Here is a 23,373-nt window from a genome sequence, read left to right as displayed (position 1 = left end):
TGCCGCTACTTTGTCTCTCTATCTTGCCACCTTCATCCAACCTCAACTTTATTCATCTCCACCCTCCTGTGCGTGTTCACTTTCCGCATAATTTGATGACGGACAACGTTGGCATCATCCAGAACCAAAAACAGTGCTACTTTGCACCGCTCCTGCTCCGAATTGTACTACACCGATAAATTTGTTACTATCTCCATCGTTCGCAACCAATGCAAGCAAACACACTTACTGTTAAAGCACACGACGCCATTCCTTTTTCCTTACCTGATTCTATTTCCAGCTTCCAATTCCACTTGATAACATATCCATGTACTTCAGCATGAATAACCCACAATCCCACCTGCATTACAAACCATAACCACAAATTTAGACAACCGTTGCTGAACTATGCAAAAAAATTCCAAACCTATGCACATGCAACTTACGCATTCCGTTGCTGTGGACATGTGGCTGCAGCTTTTATTTTGTTCAGCCAAAGGCATGACGAATACTGCCCCTCCAAACCATAGGTCAGCGCTGTTTCCAACCTTTCAATCTGAGGGCCATACAAGAAAAACATATGCAATTTTAAGTTTACTGCCACCAATTGTAAAGGTGATGGCCGTGTTCATGAAATATTTGACAAACCAACTTAGTTTACCACTATCTCCACAGAGCTGCGCCTATTCATATCCGTTTGCTCGTGTTCTCTCATTGAATCATAAATTAATACTTCTTCGCTTCCCATGTCCACCACACACATATACCAATGCTCGTCGTGCCATATTTGCACGAATATCTGAAGCATAACAGCGGTTAGTTAGTCATCATCATGGGAATCTGTATCTATTCCATTATGCTACATAACAGGGCAGCTTCTCGTACCTTCTCACACTTTTTTATATTACCTCCTACTTTACATTCCTGTAGGTATGTACAGTACAGCTCGTCTGCTGATTTGTTGAACTCCAAAATCTCTTGCTACAACACGATAGTAAAATATGACATTTTAATATGAATATACATACTCACTCCCCCCAACTTTGGCCGAACACTTCTACCTGAAACCAAGTTGGCATGAACCACCATCGCATTGACTGATCTACAGCACGCCTTTGCTGCCTTGCTGTTTTCATCGCACAATAGCAATTTATTATCTGCACCAAACTCAAGTCACATCACTTCGTCCTCCATGAAATAGTCCACATAACACCACCCAATTTCAAACCCTCGATTTACTCACATCACATGCCATGGGTTTTTGAGGAAGCAAGGACCCCATTGCATCCCGACTTGCTGTCTGCCCCTTAATTGACACCAGTACTTCCCTGTCATTACAACAGGGTACATTAATCTGTTCCCTATGTGTATTACGGTTTCATAATCTACAAACTTGATATCATCATTTTCAATGACTCGAGTTAAAACGGCCAGAGTAGGTTCGCTCTTCCTCACTAATACAACCAGCAATCACGGTTTCAATGACTCAATCGTTCCTTAGGCGTGCTGTGGGTTTGCCTAAGGCGGTTATGTACTCACCATAAGGGTCATTGAGTTATCATTGTAGTTCCATTCTCAAACTTCTGGAATACTCACCTTTTATTCTATATGCAAACATGTTACCTACCCTTGCTTTTTATATAAGCAAGCATGATTGACAGCACACAAATTGTGAGTTTTATGCTCACTTGTAAACCAATTTTAACTGCTTCCAAGATTTTCGTTCCTATGCCCTCTCCCCTATGGGGATAATCATACTACATATTTAGTCAACCTTATAATTGCAAATACTTTTTTGTCCCCTTTCCCATTGCAATTTCAAATAAGGGATAAAACAAAATAGAACTGTTGATTTAACAAATCCATGATCCAGTACATACCCTTGCGACATCTGAGTGTCAAACAAGAACTTCAATATTTTTGCTCGTCCCTCACTCAATTTTTCGCCGATAGATGCCAGCCTCGTTTCCTGCTACCACAAAAATATGTCATCTTTCATTGTCTATAATTTCCCATACTTCAGTAATTCTGGAACGTTGGAATACTCACCTTTGCCAATAAAGCAACCATCTTCGTTTGACACTTGTTCATCCCACTGCTATCCATCTGCACATAAAACTACAATTTATACTTTACTTTTCTAATGCTAGAAATACCTTGGCACAAATCGATGCATACCTTTATTCTTTTACCTTGCCTTCTGTTTTGTTTATCTTCCCACACAGGCTTCTCCGTATTGTCCATGATTAGTCTCTTTCTACTCCTTCACTTTGTAATTTTCGATGCACTCTTTTCACCCATTACAGTACTATTCGTAGTGACTCTATCATTTTCACTCCTGCTTTTGGACCTAACATCTGGCGTTGTAGGACTAAATTTATGTAACTCACTCCCTCTTTTAACATTACCGCTCCAATCATCCTTCTGCCCACCCTCCACACCAAGTGCCCGGTTTGTTTTGCACACCCTTCCACTTTCATACATGCTCCTCAGCCTTTCAAAACGACATTCAATCATTGCTTCCATTCTACCAATACTATCCTTCACATCTTTATTACCACATTCAATTTCAATCAGTTTTCTTTCAATGTCTTCTCTACAGCTTATGTTATTGTAAAACTGCACATTGCCCTGTCACTACAAGCCTTCAGTTTTGTACTACTAGTAATGTCACAAAATGTAGATTGCAATTTCAACAACAATTCACACGAAAGGATTTTACATTACCTGTTCCCCCTCAAATATGTGATTCCTCCTCAATATTCGCACGCTTTCATTAATCTCGTACCTTCCCCAAAATCTTAGCCTCGGCCCTCTCGGCTGGAACTTGCGAAACTCGTCCTCACCCTCGATATAGAATCGTTCCAGATCGTAAATCTGCAGGGACAAAAACGCCTACCATTATTTACGGGTCTTTTCTATCAAAGTTTAATTTCATTATTCCAGCAATTCCTATCTCTAATACAAAATGGTGCGTCTTTCTTATACCATCAAGAAAAGTGCACATCCCGCTATTCCGTTGCCGTCTCTATCACGGATGCTCTTCACCAAATTGTCAAGTATGAATTTCGACCAGTTCAAATTTTCCATATTCTCCGCTATAGCCACTACAGCCACCAGATCCTGGCTCACTGTGTCATCCAAACTTGGTGCTAACAACCTACCAACAACAAACAGTATGAACTTCACTTTGAATTCTAAGCCTTCGTTATGCAAACTACATATACTGTGCCTCAATTCCTCCACTACAATTTCACCGCTATTTATTCTGATATTCAATTCTCTTTCCAACTCTGTATCCATCTCTTGCCTTCGCTTTTCGCTTTCAATATCTTTCCCACGGCTGCTAAAGCCAAGTACACATTCCACATCCTCGGCTGTCACCTGTAGACAGTACCCATGAACGTTCAGTATCCTCCGATCTACATCAAAGTTATCCACCAGCCACTTCAACATCTCTTCGTCAACATCTACTCCCTTCACATTCAAAATTGACCCGAATCCAAACTCTCTGACAGCCTGCTGCTGCTCATCCGAGATCCAATCCATCATATTCTTCACGGAATGAGTTGAGTGGCTTACCATTGTTTCCGCCGTCCGATGAATGGCATTCCTTTCACTGCTACAACTTTTATAATTCGAAGGTGTTCCACTCTCATGCATCAGCGATACTACCATTGTTTCCGCCGTCCGACGAATGGCCTTCCTTTCACTGCTGCAACTTTTATAATTCAAAGGTGTTCCACTCTCATGCATCAGCGATACTACATTTTCGCTTTCTCCTTCACTGTCCCACTGCATATCCGAAGCATCTATTTCCGCCGCCAGCTCCATAACAAATCCCTATCTCTGCTATTCCGCCTGCTCCGATTTTGGCGCTTCTTCCTTTCTAATACGCCTACACTGTTTAGCTTATCCAGTAAGTTTCGCGCCTTTTTTCCCTGCCGTACTTTCGCGTACAAACCCTCACTTTCCCGGTTGCTTAATTTCGCCCCCTCCACATTTCACACGCGCGGTTCGAGTCCCCTTCAACGCCCAATAGATCTTCCGGTTGCACGTCACAAAAGCCCTTTCCACGTGCCAGACCAACACACTTCCCCTACCGTTTGTGGCCCGTAATGCTTGAATGTCTTTTCGCTGAAATTTTCACACCTCTGTTTTGACATCTAAACATACTGCAGCAACATCCATAATGTTATATTATTCAATATTAATGTAATTAGGAAAGCCACATAAATTGAAAGAAACAAATACTATGAAAGTTCAAACATGATGGGGTCAATTATAATTGACCGAGGGAGTAGAGATGACGTATGCTAAAATTGCCACTTGTAACTAAATTCAGATTTAACAAAAACAATGTCAAAAAAAAAAAGAAAAAAGAAGAAACACTATTGGCAATTTTCCTTTAAAACTAAAAGCCGTATTTTCGGGTGAATAAATGGCCCAAGATGTACATTTATTTATGGTTTCCCTGGAAAAAGAAAGGCCATCATTTTGCTTCATTTTTGAAGGGAAAATAAACCAATACATGATAAAAATAGTTACAGAGGAATCACTAAAAATAGGGGTGTTTTTGAAAAATTTTGTTGTAGCAGAGTTTTTAGATTATATTTTGGGATATTTTCAAAAAATATTTTGGGATATTTAAGAGTAAAAGAGTTTCTAGAATATATTTTGAGATATTTTTTAAACATTTTAAAGAAATTTAAACTAGTTTTTAGATTATCTTTTAGAGTACTTTTTAAAAATTTTTATTGTATTTGAAAAATTAGTTTTTGAAAAACACTCCCATCCAAACAGTAATGATTGGAAATGAGAGTTCAGGGAAGAAATGGATTGGGTGATATGAAAGAGAGTGTGTAAATGAGAGATTTCAAATTTGAGACCCCACTTACACTTCAAAAAAAAAAGAGTTCAAGTTTTTGAAGAATTGAAATAATGGATGTGCTGCAGTGACGACAAGTTACCTCACGAAATACTAAAATAGTGCTAGTTACAGATAGTTGTCTAAGTTACCCACCTTAGCAACTATTTTGGTCCTTTAGCGTCTTTTCTGATTCCATTAAAATAATGATTATAAATTCTGTGTAAATTTTTTAAACTAAAATGGTAAGTTTGTTTACTAAACTAGTAACTTTAATCATTCATAAAATTTACTAATTTATTTGTAAAACTTACCATTTTTTACAAAAGCTTACCATTATTTGAATTAAACTTACTAATTATAATTGTTGTAACTTTCTTAAGTAAAATGGTAAGTTTGTGAAAGAAAGTAGTAAGTTTGGACAATTCACCAATTTATCATTTTATTTATAAAACTTACCATTATTTCTTTAAACTTACTAATTATAATTGTTGTAACTTTCTTAAGCAAAATGATAAGTTTGTGAAATAAAGTAGTAAGTTTGAACAATTCTCCAATTTACCATTTTATTTGTAAAAGTTACCATTATTTGAGTTATACTTACTAATTATAATTATTGTAACTTTCTTAAGTAAAACGGTAAGTTTGTGAAATAAAGTAGTAAGTTTGGACAATTCACCAATTTACCATTTTATTTGTAAAGCGTACCATTATTTGAATTAAACTTACTAATTATAATTGTTGTAACTTTCTTAAGTAAAATGGTAAGTTTGTGAAATAAAGTAGTAAGTTTGGACAATTCACCACTTTACCATTTTATTTGTAAAACTTACCATTTTTCAACAAAAACTTACCATTATTTGAATTAAACCTACAAATTATAAAGTAGTAAGTTTTATTGAAGAAGTAGTAACGTTCGATATTTAAAGAGTAAATTTTATATCACACTTATAATTTACCAATTTTATTATCAAAGTTACCACATTACCACCTAATATTACTTTGAATATTGGAAACCTGAATGAACAGTAGTGCAATTGTCCTTAAAGATACCAATATTGGATGCGGGGACCACTATTAATTGGTCATAACAGTATTTTAATATAAAATATTCACAAGTTATGGTAACGATCGCCACTGTAGCATTATCTTGAAATAACAGAAAGACCGCAAATGAGAATTGAAATGGATGAGGGTCTTGTAACCGTCCTTAGTTGTTCATGATATACATAGGATCAGGCGTAAGTCTGATTAGAATTTTAATGGAATTGTCCAATTGTTGTATTTTTTGCATAATACGGGTTCTTTTATATAATTTTATTGTTCTCACAAAATTTATTCTTATACACTAATTCAATATATAAATACAATTGCATCTTTAAGTGTACACTAAGTTGTGAACGTAATATAACAAATGTACCTAATTGTATCTAACTCAACCATACCTGTCCGATTCCGTGTAGATCAAGATAATTGTATCTTGTACCTAATTGTATCTAATGAGTGTGGATTGTCTTCTATTTCACTTTATTTACACCTTATTTACACACACTAATTTGCTTACATCATCAACTCATTTTTCAATCACCTTTTTATCTCACATACATCAAATTAAAAAAGTGCTATAGTATTTTTTCATAAAATTATCTCAAATAATTTACAATCCAATCACACTTGTCCGGCATGGGTTAATAAGGTAAAATCCTCGAGCAAAAAACAAAAGGTATAAATTACATCAATTCGGTCCATTTGTGCCATTAACAGTTTCTGGCGATTTGTGAGTTGAGACACGGCTGTGATTCTCCTAGCCTAGCTGGTGAGATATAGGCATAAGGATTAATTTGGCATATATCCATATCATGACATGAAACAAAATGCGTCCCTCTAAATTTGAGGACTAAATTAAGAACTTAAAGACCAAAAATTTTTTGGCAGTTTCAGCAATGTGTTTCTCTTCCTTCCTTTTATCTTTGTATTCATTTTTTTTCAAACAATGAAGTACACAAGGTGGGATATCAACACACAAGGAACAATTTTATCAATTTTCTTGTATTCCTTTTGACCGGTAAAAAATCTAACAAAAAATTACCAGAAGTGAGAGATTTTTATATTGTTTGTTTTCTGGTAATGCATTTTCTCTAGTATTTTCCTTTATTATTTAGTTATTCTGTTTCCTTTAATGGCTGTTTTAGAACTGTTTTCTTAATGGCAAGAGAAAGTATCAATCAGTTTTGAAACCCTTCGTATTCCAACAATTCAAAAACAGTATGCTATGAATTGTATAATTACCTTTCTGAAAAGCTCCATTTCTAAGCACATCAATTCTTGAATAATGACAAAAATGCTAGCGAAATTTTTAAATTTTCTGCCACAAAAAGCATCAGCACATCATACACAAATGTAGTTAGCATAGCTCGTAGAACATGTGCACATACAAGGATGTATTGTCCTTTTCATTCTTGTAATTGTGCATGCATGTGAAAAAGTGACTAGTGATTGCTGACCAATGATCAATGAATGGGGAAAAAAATCACTGAATTGAAGGCATCTAAATCTAGATCCATACACAACAATTAGTCATGAGTCATAACCACAAGTGTTGGTCTGTCCTGCGTTCGGCAGATAGACTTTGCCTTGGGGCTTTGGGACCCAAAACAACCAATTTCTTGATTAAATTCCATTTGTTTTTTTTTTTAATTTCCCTTGAGACAAGAATATGTAGCAGATGCTTTAATTTATTACACTTTTTCCTTTCTTTGCTCCATGCACAATTTTTGGTCTTCCATTAGCGACTGCTGAATATAAAAAAGGACAAAAACGTGCATAGACCTTTCATTCTTCTAGACTAGTAATTCTGCATCTGCTTGGTTCTGCTTGGTACCCATCATTATCAATGGCCTATAAGTATGGCGCCCTTCCACAATCTATAACTTGCAAGACTTGTGAAAGGAATGAAAATCAATGCAAGGCTCTGGAGAATTGAAATTGTACTTGATTATACAAAACAAAATTTGAAATTTGAGAACGAGGCAACTGCCATCCAAAAGTAATGATTAATTGACTAATGAGGCAATTGAGGCACCAACGAGACTTTGGTTTAGTGGTTAAAGTTGAGGACTTGTGCCTTAGAAATCTTGAGTTTCAATTCTCCTCCTCTTTCTCCACTTCTTAAATCTCACACTTCTCCTATTGAAAAAAAAGACAAGGGGCAAGTGTAATAAAAATAATAATTTAGTTGCTATAGCTTGAGTTCATTTTTTTATATGTACCATTTGGATCAAAATTGTCTTGTTTTACCAAAAGTAACTAAAGTCCGAGATAGTAGGCGCAAGGGACTGAGATCATTAAGTGTGGGAGACGAAAACCGCTTGAAATTGTCTGTCCTATATTTTGTTTCTATTCCGTTCCTATTTAATTAGAGTAAATCTTTCCTATACTGACGGTGTATATACTATCAGCATTGGATTCATGACATATGTATAAAAGTTGAATTTTAAATTCAAATTTTGTATAGTTATCATTCATTCAATGCTGATAGTGTATACACTGTCAGTGTAGGAAAGATTAATCCATTTAATTACGCTTAAAATTATCTGTCCCGGATTTTGTTTCTATCTCCTCTATCCTGTCTATGTTTAATTACTATGTGTATTGATTAATAACTCTGAAGATTCTATTGTGGATAAGTCCAACAACCAATAGTTCTTAAAATTCTATTGAAGGATAAGTCCAACAACACAATACACATGTTAGTTAAACAAAGACGGGACAAATAAAATAGAGACAAAATCTGGGACCGATGATTTGAAGTGGACAAAAATATCTTCGTCACCTACCATATTTATCCGGTCAATGAAACTAAAATATGTAGCTACATGGAAGCAAAGTAGGACCAAGTATTGGCATGCTTTGCAGCAGAGCACACTACCTCATGGACAGAATATTGGCTGAAAATATCATAATGCTAGAGCAGCAAATTTTATTACGGTCATTGAGCAACCTATGAATTTTCCTACAACCTCAATGGTCAATTAAATCTTGTAATTAAATTCAAGGTAAATTACATATAACTCTCTTGTGGTTTCATCTATTATCATATGATCCTTTTAACGTTTTAAAATATCCACCTCACCTCTCTGTGATTTTATGTAAAGTGGATATTTGACAAAAAAATACCATATTCAACACAATTAATTGAAATACCAATAGTGCACTTACTTAAATACTAAATCAATTGACAACCTAACTACCTTATATAAAAGTATAAGGGAATTATTTGAATAAATGTAAAAATCACAGGAGGGATAACCGGATAAAGTGGATATTTATACAAACCATAAGGAGATTACATGGAGATTAAGATTTTATCACACGTACTTTTAGAGTATATTTGGTATAAATGCCGTAACTAATTGTGTATCCCGTCCATTTTTCACTTTACATAAAATTATATGGGATAATGTGGCTATTTTGAAACCTTAGAAGGGTCATTCGGTATTATATAAAATTACAGGAGGGTTATAAGTAATTTATCCTTAAATTCAAGAGTTTAGTTGGCAAAATAATATCAAGTTGGAGTTTCATTTTTTTGTACCAACTTTTATCTCTCGCATTCCTTTCCCTCACTCTTATCTCCTAATTCTCTCTTTCCCAAGCTGTACAACAAATATCACCAAATCAAGGAGTAAAAAACTTGCAAAGCCCTTAAACTATCATCGTTGTCAAATTTTGGCCCCGAATCTAATTTTTGTCTCCGATTAGTCCCTAAACAATTAAAAATGCATAATTTAAGTGGTTCCGATCATTTGCAGAAGGTGATAAAATAAGAGACACCATAGTTGTGCCGTCGTGGAAGGCGAGAAGTGGGAGTTGAAAATGAGAGAGAGGAACGAGGGATACAAATATGGGCTACAACAAATAAAATTTTGACTTAGTATTATTCTACCAACTAGACTTTAGGTCATCTAGTAGACAAGATTTAATTGTATATTGAGCAACTTATGGGACAACCTATAAGCTGCACAATGACCGCAGCAAAGCTTGCCGTACTGGAGCACCAATATGAACAAACAAATTAATTGTACAAAGGTTCACAAATGCTGATCAACTGACCAACATTTCGATAGTTGTCCTACCTAGTTTGTGTAATGTTTTCATACAAAAACTCAGATCTGTATCACAGGATATCAAAATCCAATCATTAAGTTCATCCTGATACTTAATTTTAAAACTTCCAAGGGATAGATTTAATCGTTGTGCAATTTTCTTCTCCAGATCGATTTTACTCGCAGAAGATGAAAGTTCAAATTTTATCTTGTCCTCTTGATATTTTGCCTTAATCACCCACATGCTGCCATCATCTTCAAGCCTTGTTGCATATAACCGGTGGTGTTCTTCAATATTTTCAGTAGGGGGATGAACAACTTTTTGTTTAACAAAGACTTGGCTAACCTTTCTTTCTTTACGAGGGGGCCACCTGCGAATACCATACTCCCTACATATACGCTTCAATGTAGATCGACTGACTGCAAATTTTAGAATGGAAAACTTCAGTGAAGGAAAAAGCCTTTACAATGTGTAAACTAGATATTTCCAAACAGATCTAGATTAAATCAACGTGCATTAACCAACATTTGAATTCAATTCTGATCCAGCGAAATGCAACAGTTAAAAATTACCTCCAATATTTTTTGCAGCATCTTCAAGTTTCCTCGTAGAATTTTGTTCAAGAACCTCACGAGTAATTCCAAGGTCACTTTTTAAAGTACAACTAGGCTCTTGCATCTTTAAATTAGTCACTTCATTGCCGCTCTGTTCTGTACTAGCGTCATCTCTTTCGGGATCTTCCACAATTGGTTCATGATCCACTATGCTGACCATGTTCTGCATGAGCACCTGTCCAGTTGAAGGTCTAACAATTCCATTTTGCTGGTCATAAGTACCATTCATAGAATTGTGCGTAACATCAACTCCTGCAAGATTTAATTCTAGATATGATTTGTCGACAAAGCCCTGCATGTGCTCTGGTCTAGGTGGACATCCAACAATCCCACTTTGCTGTCCATGGACACCATTTATATAAGCATTTGCAGAATCAACTTGCTGAGATGAGAAAAAATCAACTCGCATCGTTCCTTCCCCTCCTTGTGCTTTTGCAAGCCTAGGTATAGATCCAACACTTCCATTCTGCTGTTCATGGATACCATCCATAGAACCATTTGCTGCATCAACTTGTTGAGATGAGAAATCAAGTTGCATCATTCCTTCTCCTCCTTGTACTTCTCCAAGCCTAGGTGTAGATTCGATACCAGCAGTACCGCAGATTTCAAAAGAATCAAATTCATCCTCTGGAGAGACCTTTATAACCTCAACAGTCAATTTCTGCCCCAATTCTTGTCCTAAAGCAATCTTAAAAGAACTTCCGAGGTGTTTTTTCAATTTCTCCATTATGCTGTTCAGCAATATCCTAGAATCCCCAGAGTCTTTTTCATTTGAAGGTAAAAAGAACTCCAATACGTAAATGCAATTGTTCGAGCAAGAGCTCTGCAAACAAACTGCAAAACAGGAAGAGTACCCAAGGGATAGTGCCTTGAGTAGCAACGGGTAGTCTGTTATGCTTAATTGTCTTATATCCCTACAAAAGCATGCACTTTTGGATGAGAATGCTCTCCCAACTACCCCTTGTCCCTTCCGAATAAAATCTACGCCTTCACGAGAACTTAGTATTTCTCCAGAAGTGGTCCAAGTTTCAGGATAATACAGCCCACGTTTTGGACGCTTGAATATTGACTTGGTATTTCTCAATGCTTTGTCAATTTTAGCAATTTCTCCATCTTGACCTATAGATGAATGGCTTAAAAGTATTAGCATGGAATGGATACCCTAAAGCTTCAGCCAAGATTATGCCGTATAAAAGGAGGAAAAAAAAAATACTTGAGGTACTCACATGAACTTGCTTCCGCGAGTCTTGCACAAGTAGTTGTCAGATTCACCTTCCGTAGTAGATTCTAGCAAACACATTATTCATGTACCGCAAATAAATTAAAGTGTTATTTACAAGTTTCAAAGTGTTTGCTTTGGCTTTTAAAAGCTGTTTAACAAGAACGGATTTGCACCCAAAAAAGGAAAAAAAAAAAACCAATAAGATAAGATATTTGTATGCTTACTCAACTAATTTTGGCATTTGAAGTTCCGAAAAGACAAAACCTGCTTCGAACGACACAGATTTTTTAGAAACAACTTCTTTTGCTTAAAAAATAACTTAAAAAGAGAAGATTAATATTAGGGTGACAGTCACCATAGTTTTCGCAGTTATAAGCAATTAAAAAATTGGTCATTGACACATTACAAAAGAGACCTTCCATTAGATTAATTTATAAAAAGCACCTGTCCTATTGCCACCTAACAACTAGAAACCCTTGACCTCTTGAAACCACGATCTATCCCCAAATTTGTAAAGGACATGGAGATACACAAAATTCATGCCAAGCATCTCCCCTATTGAAGTTAGGTTTACCAAGAAAGTCTTATTAATTAAGTGCCAAATTTTGTTTGGTCTTGAGCACACTAAAAACTTAAATCATTAATGCTATGCTAGTACAAATCTTGCACCATATAACACGCAAGAAGACAATGGTTGGTTATGTTATAATAAATTAATTAGTTATCACAATAAGTACGCTCTGAAGTGACCATAAAGCCGAGACATGTAGTTTGTAACTCTCATGACAATTATGGTCAGATTGGCTTTTTTTTTTATATATAACAAATGTCTGCACCCATTTCATATATATAATCGAATTTATTGATAAAATTATACTAATAATTATAACTCATAAATCATAAACAACACCACGAGGTCCCTGTCAGCAACAGGAAAGAAGTAATTAAGCAACTTAAGAAAAGAGAAAATTCGAACCTGAAGCTTCTCCAGAATCCAATGTCGAGGAAAGTAAACATATGGTGTTACAATTTCCAGGACACCAATGGGGAGGTGCCGAGTCGGATGATAGATTGGCAACGCCCAGTAAAACCTGACACGGTCGACCGCATAATCACGTTGAGGATACTCTCTACTAGTGTAATCACCCACATCCTCTGCATGTTCAGGGAATCCACTGCGGAACACCCGACCAGGGGGACCAATTATAAGCTCATCATCATCATCATCATCCACGGGTATTAAGTACTCCAAACAGAGCTTCCTATATTCACACAGTGGCTTGACGTCTGGATCAAAGTAGGAGCAGAGAGCAAAAGGCTCGTCACAAGTTGTCAAATACGTTTTGTCGCCAATCCTCACTAAACCCCAAAACTGAACTAGACACCGCCACCACATTATTGTTTCCATAAAAAGTTGTAGAAACCATTTGATGTCGGTCTTAATCACAGCAGCGTCAGCAGCTGCAATAGGAAAATCGGTAAAAAAAAATATATTAAAGGGTGCTTGCTAGTAATAAGAACTGTTTGTATCATTTATTTATGGGAAAATTGTAGAAACCTCTCCCCTGAAATTTCTGACAAGAGCCGCCCCCAAGTACCCTTCCAATTGGATGGCCCAATTCTTTGTATCTTCTAACAGTAGTTTAATTTGTCATCAAACTAATTGTTTCCAGAAATTTTTCTGTTCTAGATTGTTCCAATTTACTCCACAGGAGGAGTTTAACAAAGTCAGACTTTACAGCTACGATAAATTGAATTGCGATAAAGAGTCCAATAAATAGCTATCCACATACATACATATTATACTACGAGAGATTATCGAAAGAAGTCCACACTTACTGGCTGAGAGATGATGAGGCTTCCCGCAGCGTCCTTCGTCATTGCCGCATGCGCTCCAGAAAGTCCACTGGTTAAAAGAATTGTTAAATGAATGGGAGTATGACAGTTCACAAGGCCCCAAACCTTCCGTAGAAAAAGGAGGGGAGGGAAAAGTTTGAGCTTCCATTGCCATTTGTACAGGACAAAACTGCTATATCTTCTGGATCGATCCTGTTTCCCGATTCTCAGTTTCTTACTACTACATCTATTTTAGCTTCTGTATAGGAAACTAATACTATGCATATATTCATATATAGACACACACACTCGAAGACTTCAAAGTTCAAAGTCAATGGTCGACAAGAGAAAAAGGACTGACAAGCGTGAAATAACAAGGAAGCAAACAACCAAGACATTTAAGTCTTGGCCGTTTATAGGTAAGAGTGATCGCTTGGGCTGTCGATACAACCAAGACATCTTGCTGTTTAATTGTGATTATCACTTTCAAATGACTTGAGTTTTTCGTCGGCTCCCTCTCCTCTTAGATTACGTTAACATAAGTTAAACAAATAATATCGCTACGACAAAAAAAAATATATAGATAAGAGTGATCTGTCACCGGCAAAGTTGATGTATTGTACATGATCGAGAAACAATTTCTCTACCTTTTTTTCTTGGGAGAATTGCTAAAATAATACTTCACATACATAACCAACGGACCCACTACTATTAATTCTGTCACTCAAAACTACAAAGATGTTTTGGTTCTTAGAATATATTCACTCATCTTTCCATCTTAAAAGATCATGTCCACTGTAAGCTAAAAAAGCTTTGGGGGATTGAAATAATAGAATGACGGAAAATGAGAGTTGAAACTTTGAAGGGATTGAAATAACGAATGGCGAACATGCGAGTTGAAATGGATCAACGTTTCTGCAACATCGATAGCTGTTGTTTAGGGTATAGATCAGATCATTCTAGTTTGGCCCATTGTTAGTTAATAGTACATTAAATTCTTCCAAAAAAAAATGTTAAACCACATCAACTCGGTCCATTTGCTTCTACTGATTGAAGAGTTGAGATACGGGTGCGATTCTCTCAGCCTGCCTGTTGCGGTAGAGGCATAAGGACGAATTGGCATATACCCATAGCAGGACATGGAACAAAATGCTTCCTTCTAAATTTGAGGAATAAATTAACACGTTGAAATTTGAAAACTTAATTGGCAGTTTCCTTCTCTTCCTTCTTTTTTATTTTATTTTTTGTTAACAATGAAAGCACACAATGGGGGATACTAACACACAAGGAACAATTTTACCAATTTTCTTGTACTCCTTTTACCTGGTGAAACATCGATCTCATAAGAAATTAACAGAAGAGAGTCACGTTTTATAATGAACGTTTTCTGGTCATGTATCTAATTGTGTTGTATTTTCCTTTATCATTAAGATATTTTATCTCCTATAATGGCCGCTGTACACTCTTTTTCTCAAAGGCAAAAAGACGTTTTGTCTACGCATTCCAAAGGTTCAAAAAAGTACGTTATGAATTGCAATTTCCTTTTTTGATCAAAGCTCCAAGCCTAAACACATCTATTCTTGTATCATGACCAAGAATCCTTGCGAAATTTTAAAATTTTCTGCTACAAAGAGTTTCAGCATATCGCCCACAAAGAAAACTTACAAGTACGAAGCATATCATTTTAAAAAATATGTTTTGTTTCTTAACTCTATTTTGGTTTCTCCTTTGTCAATCTAGGGAGTTATTGTCTTTTTTCATTCTGTAATTCAGCATGTACATGAAAAGCCGAATTAGAGGTGGTTGATTCTCGACCAATGACTAATGAATGAAAAAAAACACAAAACACAGAACGCACTGAATTAAAGACATCTTTTGGTTTCAATGTTTTCATTAGCATGGGCAACAATGTTCTCCAACTCTCATCAGAGTATTTTTCCTTCCTGGGTAAAAGGAACTCCAATACGTAAATGCAGTTGTTTGAGCAAGAGCTTTGCAAACAAACTGCAAAGCAGCCAAAATACTCTTGGAATCGTGCAATGGGTATCAAGGCACAGCTTAAAGCTTCAGTTCACATTGCGCATAATAGGAAGAGAAGACTAGCTGAAATACTCACATGGACTCACTTCCTCTTGGCTTAGACCCGTTGTTGTCAGATCCACCTCCTATAACGGAATAAAAATAAACTCACAAGTGTTATGCTTACAACACCAGTTTCTTGTCAGCTGTAGGAAAGTGATTAAGCAATTTAAAGGAGAAAAGTTGAACCTTGAGCTTCTTCGGAATCACATCTTTCGGAAAAAAGTGCGAACCATGTGATGATACAATTTCCAGTGCACCACTGGGGAGGTGCCAAGCATTGATGATAGATCTCAATGCTGCCATACGCATAATCAAGTTGAGGATATTCACTGGTACTGTAATAGCACACATTATCCATTTGTTCAGGCAATCCACCGCAGAACACTCGTCCGGGTCGACGCTAATCTCATCAATCCCGTTTCCCAAATCTCATCAATCCATATGTTCAGGCTTTATGTATGTATGTATACTAGTCAAATTCGATAAGTAAAGTAACAAATATTTTTTATCAAAAATAAAAATGATTATTCTAGAAAATACTACTAATCTAATAGATTGAATATGAAATAAGATACTAATCAAAGCGGGTTGAACATGAAGTAAAAGGACTAGATTCGAAACTCTTTTGTATTAAGTTGAATTAAGGTGGCATAGTTAATCTATTAATATGATCTTTTTTGTATATTTTAAGTTTGTCAGGATTTTATATTTTTCTGTTTTTATGATTGAAATGATTAAGTATTAATCTTCAAAAAATTTAAGTTGACAAAGGGCTTAATTAAAACTTTTGAAATAGTACACTTGACAGACTTTTAACTTAAAAGTCAATAATGGTTGGTAACAGGAAAGGACTGACTCAAAGAACAAGCGAAATTACAAGGAAGCAAGCAAAAGCAAGAGCCAATAAGAAATGGCCCAAGCTCCTGACCAGACCAGCACTTTTTTTTTTCATTCATTTTCATATTTTCCTCCTCCTTCGTTTTTCCCCTTGTTCCTCTCATACACACCTGACCAGACCACCCAAATACTGACTTAACCACCGTTCCAGACCGCTACCTTTGACCGTGAAGCCCAACACCTAACCACTCCTCTATTCTCCAATGTTTTAAAAATCGGACCGTTAATTGAACCAATGAAGTGTAAGAGTTGAGGTTCAACCGGTTGGATCGGTTTAACCCCAGTTCAATAAATTTTTTAAAAAATAATTTATATAAATATATATGCACAAAATAAGACATGTAATGGACTAATTTAATATTTTATATGATGAAAAGTTTACTATTTTTGAATAATTTGGATTTTTAAAAATAAATTTTTTAAATTTTAAGTTAAAACAAATAAATTTCATTTCAATTTCAATTATATCTAAATCCAACCCAAAAATATCACAATATTTTGAAATTATACAAAATTCACGTCTATGAGAATTTAGACATTGTGAACTTAAATTTTAATTTACTTTTTCGGATTTAGAGATTGCAATTTAAAAAAGGAAGTTTGGAATTCGAAAGAAGTCAAGAGAATCGAAAATAGAAATGCAAACTTGACAAGAAACAAAAAATGAGATAAAAGTGAGTAGTTGTGGTATTTGGGTTAAAGAAAAATAATTATTTCTTAACTTTTTTCAATTTAATGGACAAAACAAAATTAAAAAATGGAAGAAAACATCAATAAATTAAAAATAAAGAGGTTTGATTAAAAAGGTAGTGACAAAAGAAAATAGGATAGAGAGAGAGAGAGAGAGTTGAAAATTAGAAAGAAAGAGTTATGAGAGGATGAGATTTTGTAAAAAAAATGAAAAAAAGAAATATGAGTGTTTGTTTTATATAAATAAGTTATCAAAAAAAAAATCAATAAGATGTGATGGTGCAACGGTTATTACATTGGTCATCTATATATTACAAAGGTCTTGAGCTCAAATGTTGATAGTTGCATTTTGCAAAACTAAAAAAAGCTACATTTTGCAAAACTTAAAAAAAAAGGAAAAGTTGAAAACCGGAAATCACCGGTTCAATCCGGTTCAGCGGTTTTCACGGTTCCATCGATTTTTGACCGATTTTCTGACAAAGTCAACTATGACATAGAACCGGTCCGATGCCATAGCCGGTTCGCGATTCAACCGGTCGGACCAGTCCGGTTTTCAAAACACTATTTTCTATGGACAACTCATGTCCCGGATACCCTTTAACAAATAGGAATAATTTCACAAACCTCTCCTAAGTTTTTTAATAATTGCAAAGAACTCCCTTTAAGTTTTAAAAATTACATATACCTCCCCTATTTTACTATCTATATAACAATGTTGGTTCAAGAAACTAGATTTTCTCTCAAAAATCTAAATTGCCCTTTTCCACAAAACTAAGAAAGAAAAACATAGTATATTTAATCATTTTCTTCCACACTTTGTACAAATCGACAAATCTAATCCCTAGCAATCATCCAACCGTAACTGCGTAAGCTCCAAATCTAAGTAGTTGTTCAAAAGATCTCAAACTGCATATACGACATCGCTGCTTGCCATGCAAAAAAAATAAAAATAAAAATACAAAACACACACACACATAACTGATAGGGTATAATTTGTTGGTAATTTTATTATTAATTTTCCCTTTTATCGCTGATAAATATTGTGTTAATTGCTGAGATCTACTCATTTTTGGTATATGGACTTAATTTCAGGAGTGAAACAGAAAACTACCAAAAAGGAGGGATTTTATGGAAAATATGGAGACTTCTAAGGGCTTCAATGCTTGGGTCCTTGAATTGGTGGGGACCACAAGCTAGTGGAAGGCATCTAGTCATTTGGACTCTAAAAAGAAAGCTACGGAAGGAGACTTGGGGCAAGAAGTACTTTGAAGGCTTTGTTCACATGTGTGGGGACCACGTAGAGAGCCTTTAGTTATCTTTCTTTTGTGGCTTAAATAGGGATAACGTAGAGTAGCAGAGATATCTCTGGTTTTAGTCTTTTAGTTTAGTTTTAGTTTTCCCTTCTTCTGACTGGCCTCTGACACACGCCAGGTGTTCGACAAAATTCCCCAACGGGAAAAACACATTTTATTCCTTGCTTCTTAATAGAAAACGCTATGCCTTTGCAATCCATTAATTCGTGTGATGATTTAATTATGCGGCGTGGCTAAGTCTTCCATCTAGTCAAGGGTCAACTCGACGGCGCAGTCCCGAAAACCTGTGAGATCTAATTAGTTTTCACGCGTTCCTTAATTTATTAATATTTGCACGTTGCCTGCTTGTATTTTCATGGGATTATTTTATTAATTGGATGTCAAGGGCCCGATGTTCAATGTGATTTATTAGTCTCGTGCCAATTTAGTCAATTAAATCCGTAATTGTTTGATTGATTAATATTAGTGGCAACTGGTGTGTTTACACATTAGGGGAACGTGCAATCTAATTTAAATAACCCTCGTAGCGTGTTATTGGTTAGGGCTAGGTTTTTCTAATATTAATGCAATTGGGAAATTAATTCCTACAGTCGTACCTAGGAGTATTTTCTGGTTAGGGGTGATCAATGGTCGTACCTTGGTTATCAATAATTTAAGGAAAAATTGGTCGTCAGACTATAACTAGCCTATTAATAAATTAAGTGAACCTCTCCTGCATCAATGATCGGATAAATGGACTGTGCCTGAGTAGTTGCATCCTTGGCTAGAATTTATTTATTCTTGATTTAATTCCTGCTATATTTGTGCTAGTGATTTATTCATTTTTAATTAAATTGTCTAATTATTTTTAGTTTCATTCCGGTGAAATCCCCCCCCCCTTATCAATTGGATTTTAAAAAGGAGACAGATATCTCCAGTCCCTGAGGAGACGACCCTACTTGCCACTGTCTACTATTTAGTAATTTTTGTCAATTATTTAATTCTGGTATATCGGATTAAGCAAACTCTTCGGGAACAGGGTGAATCAAGTAACCCATTGCACACCTAGAGTCCCTGCTCCAGTACCTAGGATTAATTATTGACTGCTCTTAGTGGTAGCTAGGTTCTATATTATTATTATTATTATTGCACAGGCTGACGACCTGTCAATTTTTGGCGCCGTTGCGGGGGACTGGCGTTATTATTTGTTTCTTTTTAAATTTCATTTTTGCTCTAATTTTCTGGTATTTTTCTAGTGTATGCCTAGGTCTTCTCGTGCAGGTGAATTGATTTTTGACCCTGAAGTAGAGAAAACCGCGCGTAGAACAAGGAAAGAAACCAGACAGCTCAGAGAGGAGCACTCCAGGGCTACATCTCAGAGACCTGAGCCCGAAGTTGAACCAGCAGATTCGTTTGGTGACACTTCAAGTGATTTTTGCCAAGAGAGCGTCGACATGGCAAACACACAAACATTAAGGGAGTTGGCTGCTCCAAACTTGACCCAACAACCTCTTTGCATAACTTTTCCTCGCCTTAGTGAGAATGCAGCTTTTGAATTAAAACCTGGTTTAATACATTTGTTGCCTGTTTTTCATGGTCTGCCAGGAGAGGAACCCCACAAACACATGCAGGAATTTGATGTGGTGTGTTCGAGTATGAAACCTTCGGGAGTAACTGATGAACAAATTAAATTAAGGGCCTTCCCTTTCTCTCTCAAGGATTCGGCAAAGGACTGGTTATACTGTCTACCTGCAGGCATTATCACCACGTGGCCAGAGATGCAGAAAAAATTTTTTGAAAAATATTTCCCTGCATCCAGAGCTGCTAGTTTGCGAAAAGAAATATGTGGCATCAAGCAATTTCACGGAGAATCCTTATACGAATATTGGGAGAGGTTCACCAGGCTGCGTACCCGATGCCCGCATCACCAAATAAGTGATCAACTGCTGATTCAGTACTTCTACGAGGGATTACTAATGAACGATAGAAATATCATTGATGCAGCAAGTGGTGGTGCACTGGTGAATAAGACTACCCAGGAGGCATGGGACTTAATTGAGCGAATGGCAGAGAATTGCCAGCAGTTTGGTACGAGAGCAGATGTTCCTACGAGAAAGGTCAATGAGGTAAGTTCATCTTCCATTGAACAGCAGCTATCGGAATTAACCTCATTTGTTCGACAGATAGCTGTAGGAAATGCACAGCAGGCCAAAGTGTGTGGGATTTGCACGAATATTGGTCATACCACTGACTCGTGCCCACAGTTACATGAAGAGGGAATTGAGCAAGCAAATATGGCTGGTAACATGCCCATGCCACGTAGACAGTATGACCCCTATTCCAACTCATACAATCCGGGTTGGAGGGATCATCCAAATCTAAGCTATGGGGGAAATAAGCAACAAAATTTCATCCCCAATAGACAGCAGGGCTTCCAGCAACAATATCAAACAAGGAATCAACCCTCCTCTACCTCAGGTATGTCCCTAGAAGACATGGTTAAAATCATAGCCTCTAATACTATGAAATTTCAACAGGACACTGAGGCCAACAATCAAGAGATGAAAGCACGTATGCAAAACTTGGAAAATCAGATGAGTCAATTAGCCTCAATTGTCAACCGACTAGACTCCCAGGGGAAGGGAAAACTCCCATCCCAACCTGAGGTGAATCCCAAGAATGTAAGTGCAATGACCCTCAGGAGTGGGAAAGAGGTTGAAGGTCCAGCCCCAGTGGCTCCGAAGGACAAGAATGAGGACCGTATTGAGAAGGAGCTTGAGGAAGAAGGAACTCCTGGCACAAATGAAGAGGTACTACGTAACCCAGTGGGTCCAGTTAAGCCTAACCCACCACCTTTTCCTAGCAGGTTGGAAAGGCCTAAAAAGCAAGACAAGGAGAAAGAAATTTTGGAGATGTTTAGGAAGGTGGAGATAAATATCCCCTTACTTGACGCAATTAAGCAAGTACCCCGGTATGCCAAATTTTTGAAGGACCTATGCATCAATAGGAAGAAATTGAGGGGAGATGAAAGGATAATCGTGGGAGAGAACGTATCTGCAGTGCTTCAAAGAAAACTTCCACCAAAGTGCGGAGACCCGGGTATGTTCACTATTCCTTGTAAAATAGGGAACACTAGCATTAGGAATGCCATGTTAGACTTAGGAGCCTCTATAAATGTGATGCCCAAGGCTATATATGCTTCTCTGAATTTGGGCCCCTTAAAAGAAACTGGCATTATAATTCAATTGGCTGATAGGACTAATGCTTATCCTGATGGGGTGATAGAAGATGTGTTAGTACAAGTGAACAATTTAGTGTTCCCTGCTGATTTTTATATTCTTGATATGGGTGATGAACGTTCTCCAAATCCATCACCAATTTTGTTGGGGAGGCCCTTCTTGAGCACGGCTCGTACAAAAATTGATGTTAGTAAGGGCACCCTAACGATGGAATTTGATGGAGAAATAGTTCATTTCAGTATATTTGAGGCCATGAAATATCCGTGTCATTCTAATGCTGTTTTTGCTGTGAGTATAATTGACCCTGTGGTGCAAGAAGTATTTGAGATTGATGGCAGGGATGAATTGGAGGTAGCAATCACCAAACCTTTGGATCTGGAAGCAGCCTGCGAAATGGAGTTAGACATCAATTTGCAAAGAATGGTTGGAGCCTTGCATTCACTAGGCCAAAGTCCTCTAAGGTATGATGTTGCTCCTATATTTGTGCCTGAACCACACCTAAAGCTATTACCTTCTATCGTGCAGGCACCTGAAGTGGAGTTGAAACCCCTGCCCGAGCATTTAAAGTATGCCTTTCTAGGTGAAAAAGAGACGTTACCAGTGATAATCTCATCCAAATTATCACCCACGGAGGAGGACAAGCTGCTGCGGGTTTTAAGGGAGCATAAGGAAGCTATAGGGTGGACAATTGCAGACATCAAGGGTATAAGCCCGTCTGTGTGCATGCATCGAATTCGCCTGGAAGAGGATGCTAGGCCGATAAGACAACCACAAAGGAGATTGAACCCCATCATGATGGAAGTGGTCAAAAAAGAGGTAATCAAGCTTCTGGACGTAGGAATTATTTTCTCTATCTCAGACAGCCCATGGGTAAGTCCGGTCCAAGCGGTGCCAAAGAAAGCAGGGGTAACTGCGGAAGAAAATCATGAAGGGGACCTTGTCCCAATTCGAAAGCCTACGGGTTGGCGCCAGTGCATCGATTACCGTAAATTGAACGCAGTGACCAAGAAGGATCATTTTCCCCTTCCATTTATCGATCAAATGGTTGAAAGGTTAGCTCGTCGTGCCTATTATTGTTTTTTGGATGGTTTCTCTGGTTATTTTCAGATAGCAATTGCGCCAGAGAATCAAGAGAAAACAACTTTCACTTGCCCCTTTGGCACTTTTGCCTATCGAAGGATGCCTTTTGGATTGTGTAATGCCCCTGCAACATTCCAGAGGTGCATGATTAGCATTTTTTCTGAATATGTAGAGAGAATAATTGAGGTATTCATGGATGACTTTAGTGTCTATGGTGATAGTTTTGACGATTGTTTAGATAACTTGACATTGATTTTAAAAAGATGCATTGAGACTAACCTGGTGCTAAATTGGGAAAAATGTCACTTCATGGTTGAGCACGGGATAGTTCTAGGACACGTAGTGTCGTCTAGAGGAATTGAGGTTGATAAAGCTAAAATAGATGTGATATCTGCTTTACCTTACCCCGTAACTGTACGGGAAGTTCGTTCTTTTCTTGGACATGCAGGTTTCTATCGCAGATTTATCA

At 36.9% G+C, this 23,373-nt stretch overlaps 2 protein-coding genes across 3 annotated transcripts; both read right to left on the bottom strand.

The window, feature by feature from the left end:
• Positions 1-270: 270 nt before the first annotated feature.
• Positions 271-2,223, bottom strand: LOC113699862 (ubiquitin-like-specific protease 1A). Its single transcript, XM_027220219.2, has 9 exons — positions 2,158-2,223; positions 2,029-2,085; positions 1,860-1,948; positions 1,223-1,307; positions 1,041-1,136; positions 865-960; positions 641-778; positions 426-535; positions 271-340 (listed from the first exon to the last, which is right to left on the bottom strand). Exons 1-9 carry the CDS (start codon positions 2,221-2,223, stop codon positions 271-273), a joined length of 807 nt encoding a protein of 268 aa, XP_027076020.2.
• Positions 2,224-9,755: 7,532 nt separating this feature from the next.
• LOC113698579 (protein NLP6-like) lies at positions 9,756-13,900 on the bottom strand. Of its 2 annotated transcripts, none has more exons than XM_027218449.2 (5): positions 13,628-13,900; positions 12,765-13,249; positions 11,793-11,853; positions 10,525-11,685; positions 9,756-10,371 (listed from the first exon to the last, which is right to left on the bottom strand). In XM_027218449.2, exons 1-5 carry the CDS (start codon positions 13,797-13,799, stop codon positions 9,950-9,952), a joined length of 2,301 nt encoding a protein of 766 aa, XP_027074250.2. In that variant the 5' UTR covers positions 13,800-13,900; the 3' UTR covers positions 9,756-9,949. The 2 variants fall into 2 exon arrangements, with proteins under 2 accessions (XP_027074250.2, XP_071912868.1); XM_072056767.1 differs by lacking the exon at positions 13,628-13,900 and adding an exon at positions 13,347-13,488.
• Positions 13,901-23,373: the final 9,473 nt, after the last annotated feature.

The sequence above is a fragment of the Coffea arabica genome, chromosome 7c, assembly GCF_036785885.1.
Source record: "Coffea arabica cultivar ET-39 chromosome 7c, Coffea Arabica ET-39 HiFi, whole genome shotgun sequence".
Taxonomy (NCBI): Eukaryota; Viridiplantae; Streptophyta; class Magnoliopsida; order Gentianales; family Rubiaceae; genus Coffea; species Coffea arabica.
Note: the sequence above shows the minus strand (reverse complement) of the source record. Positions and strands in the feature narration are given on the sequence as shown.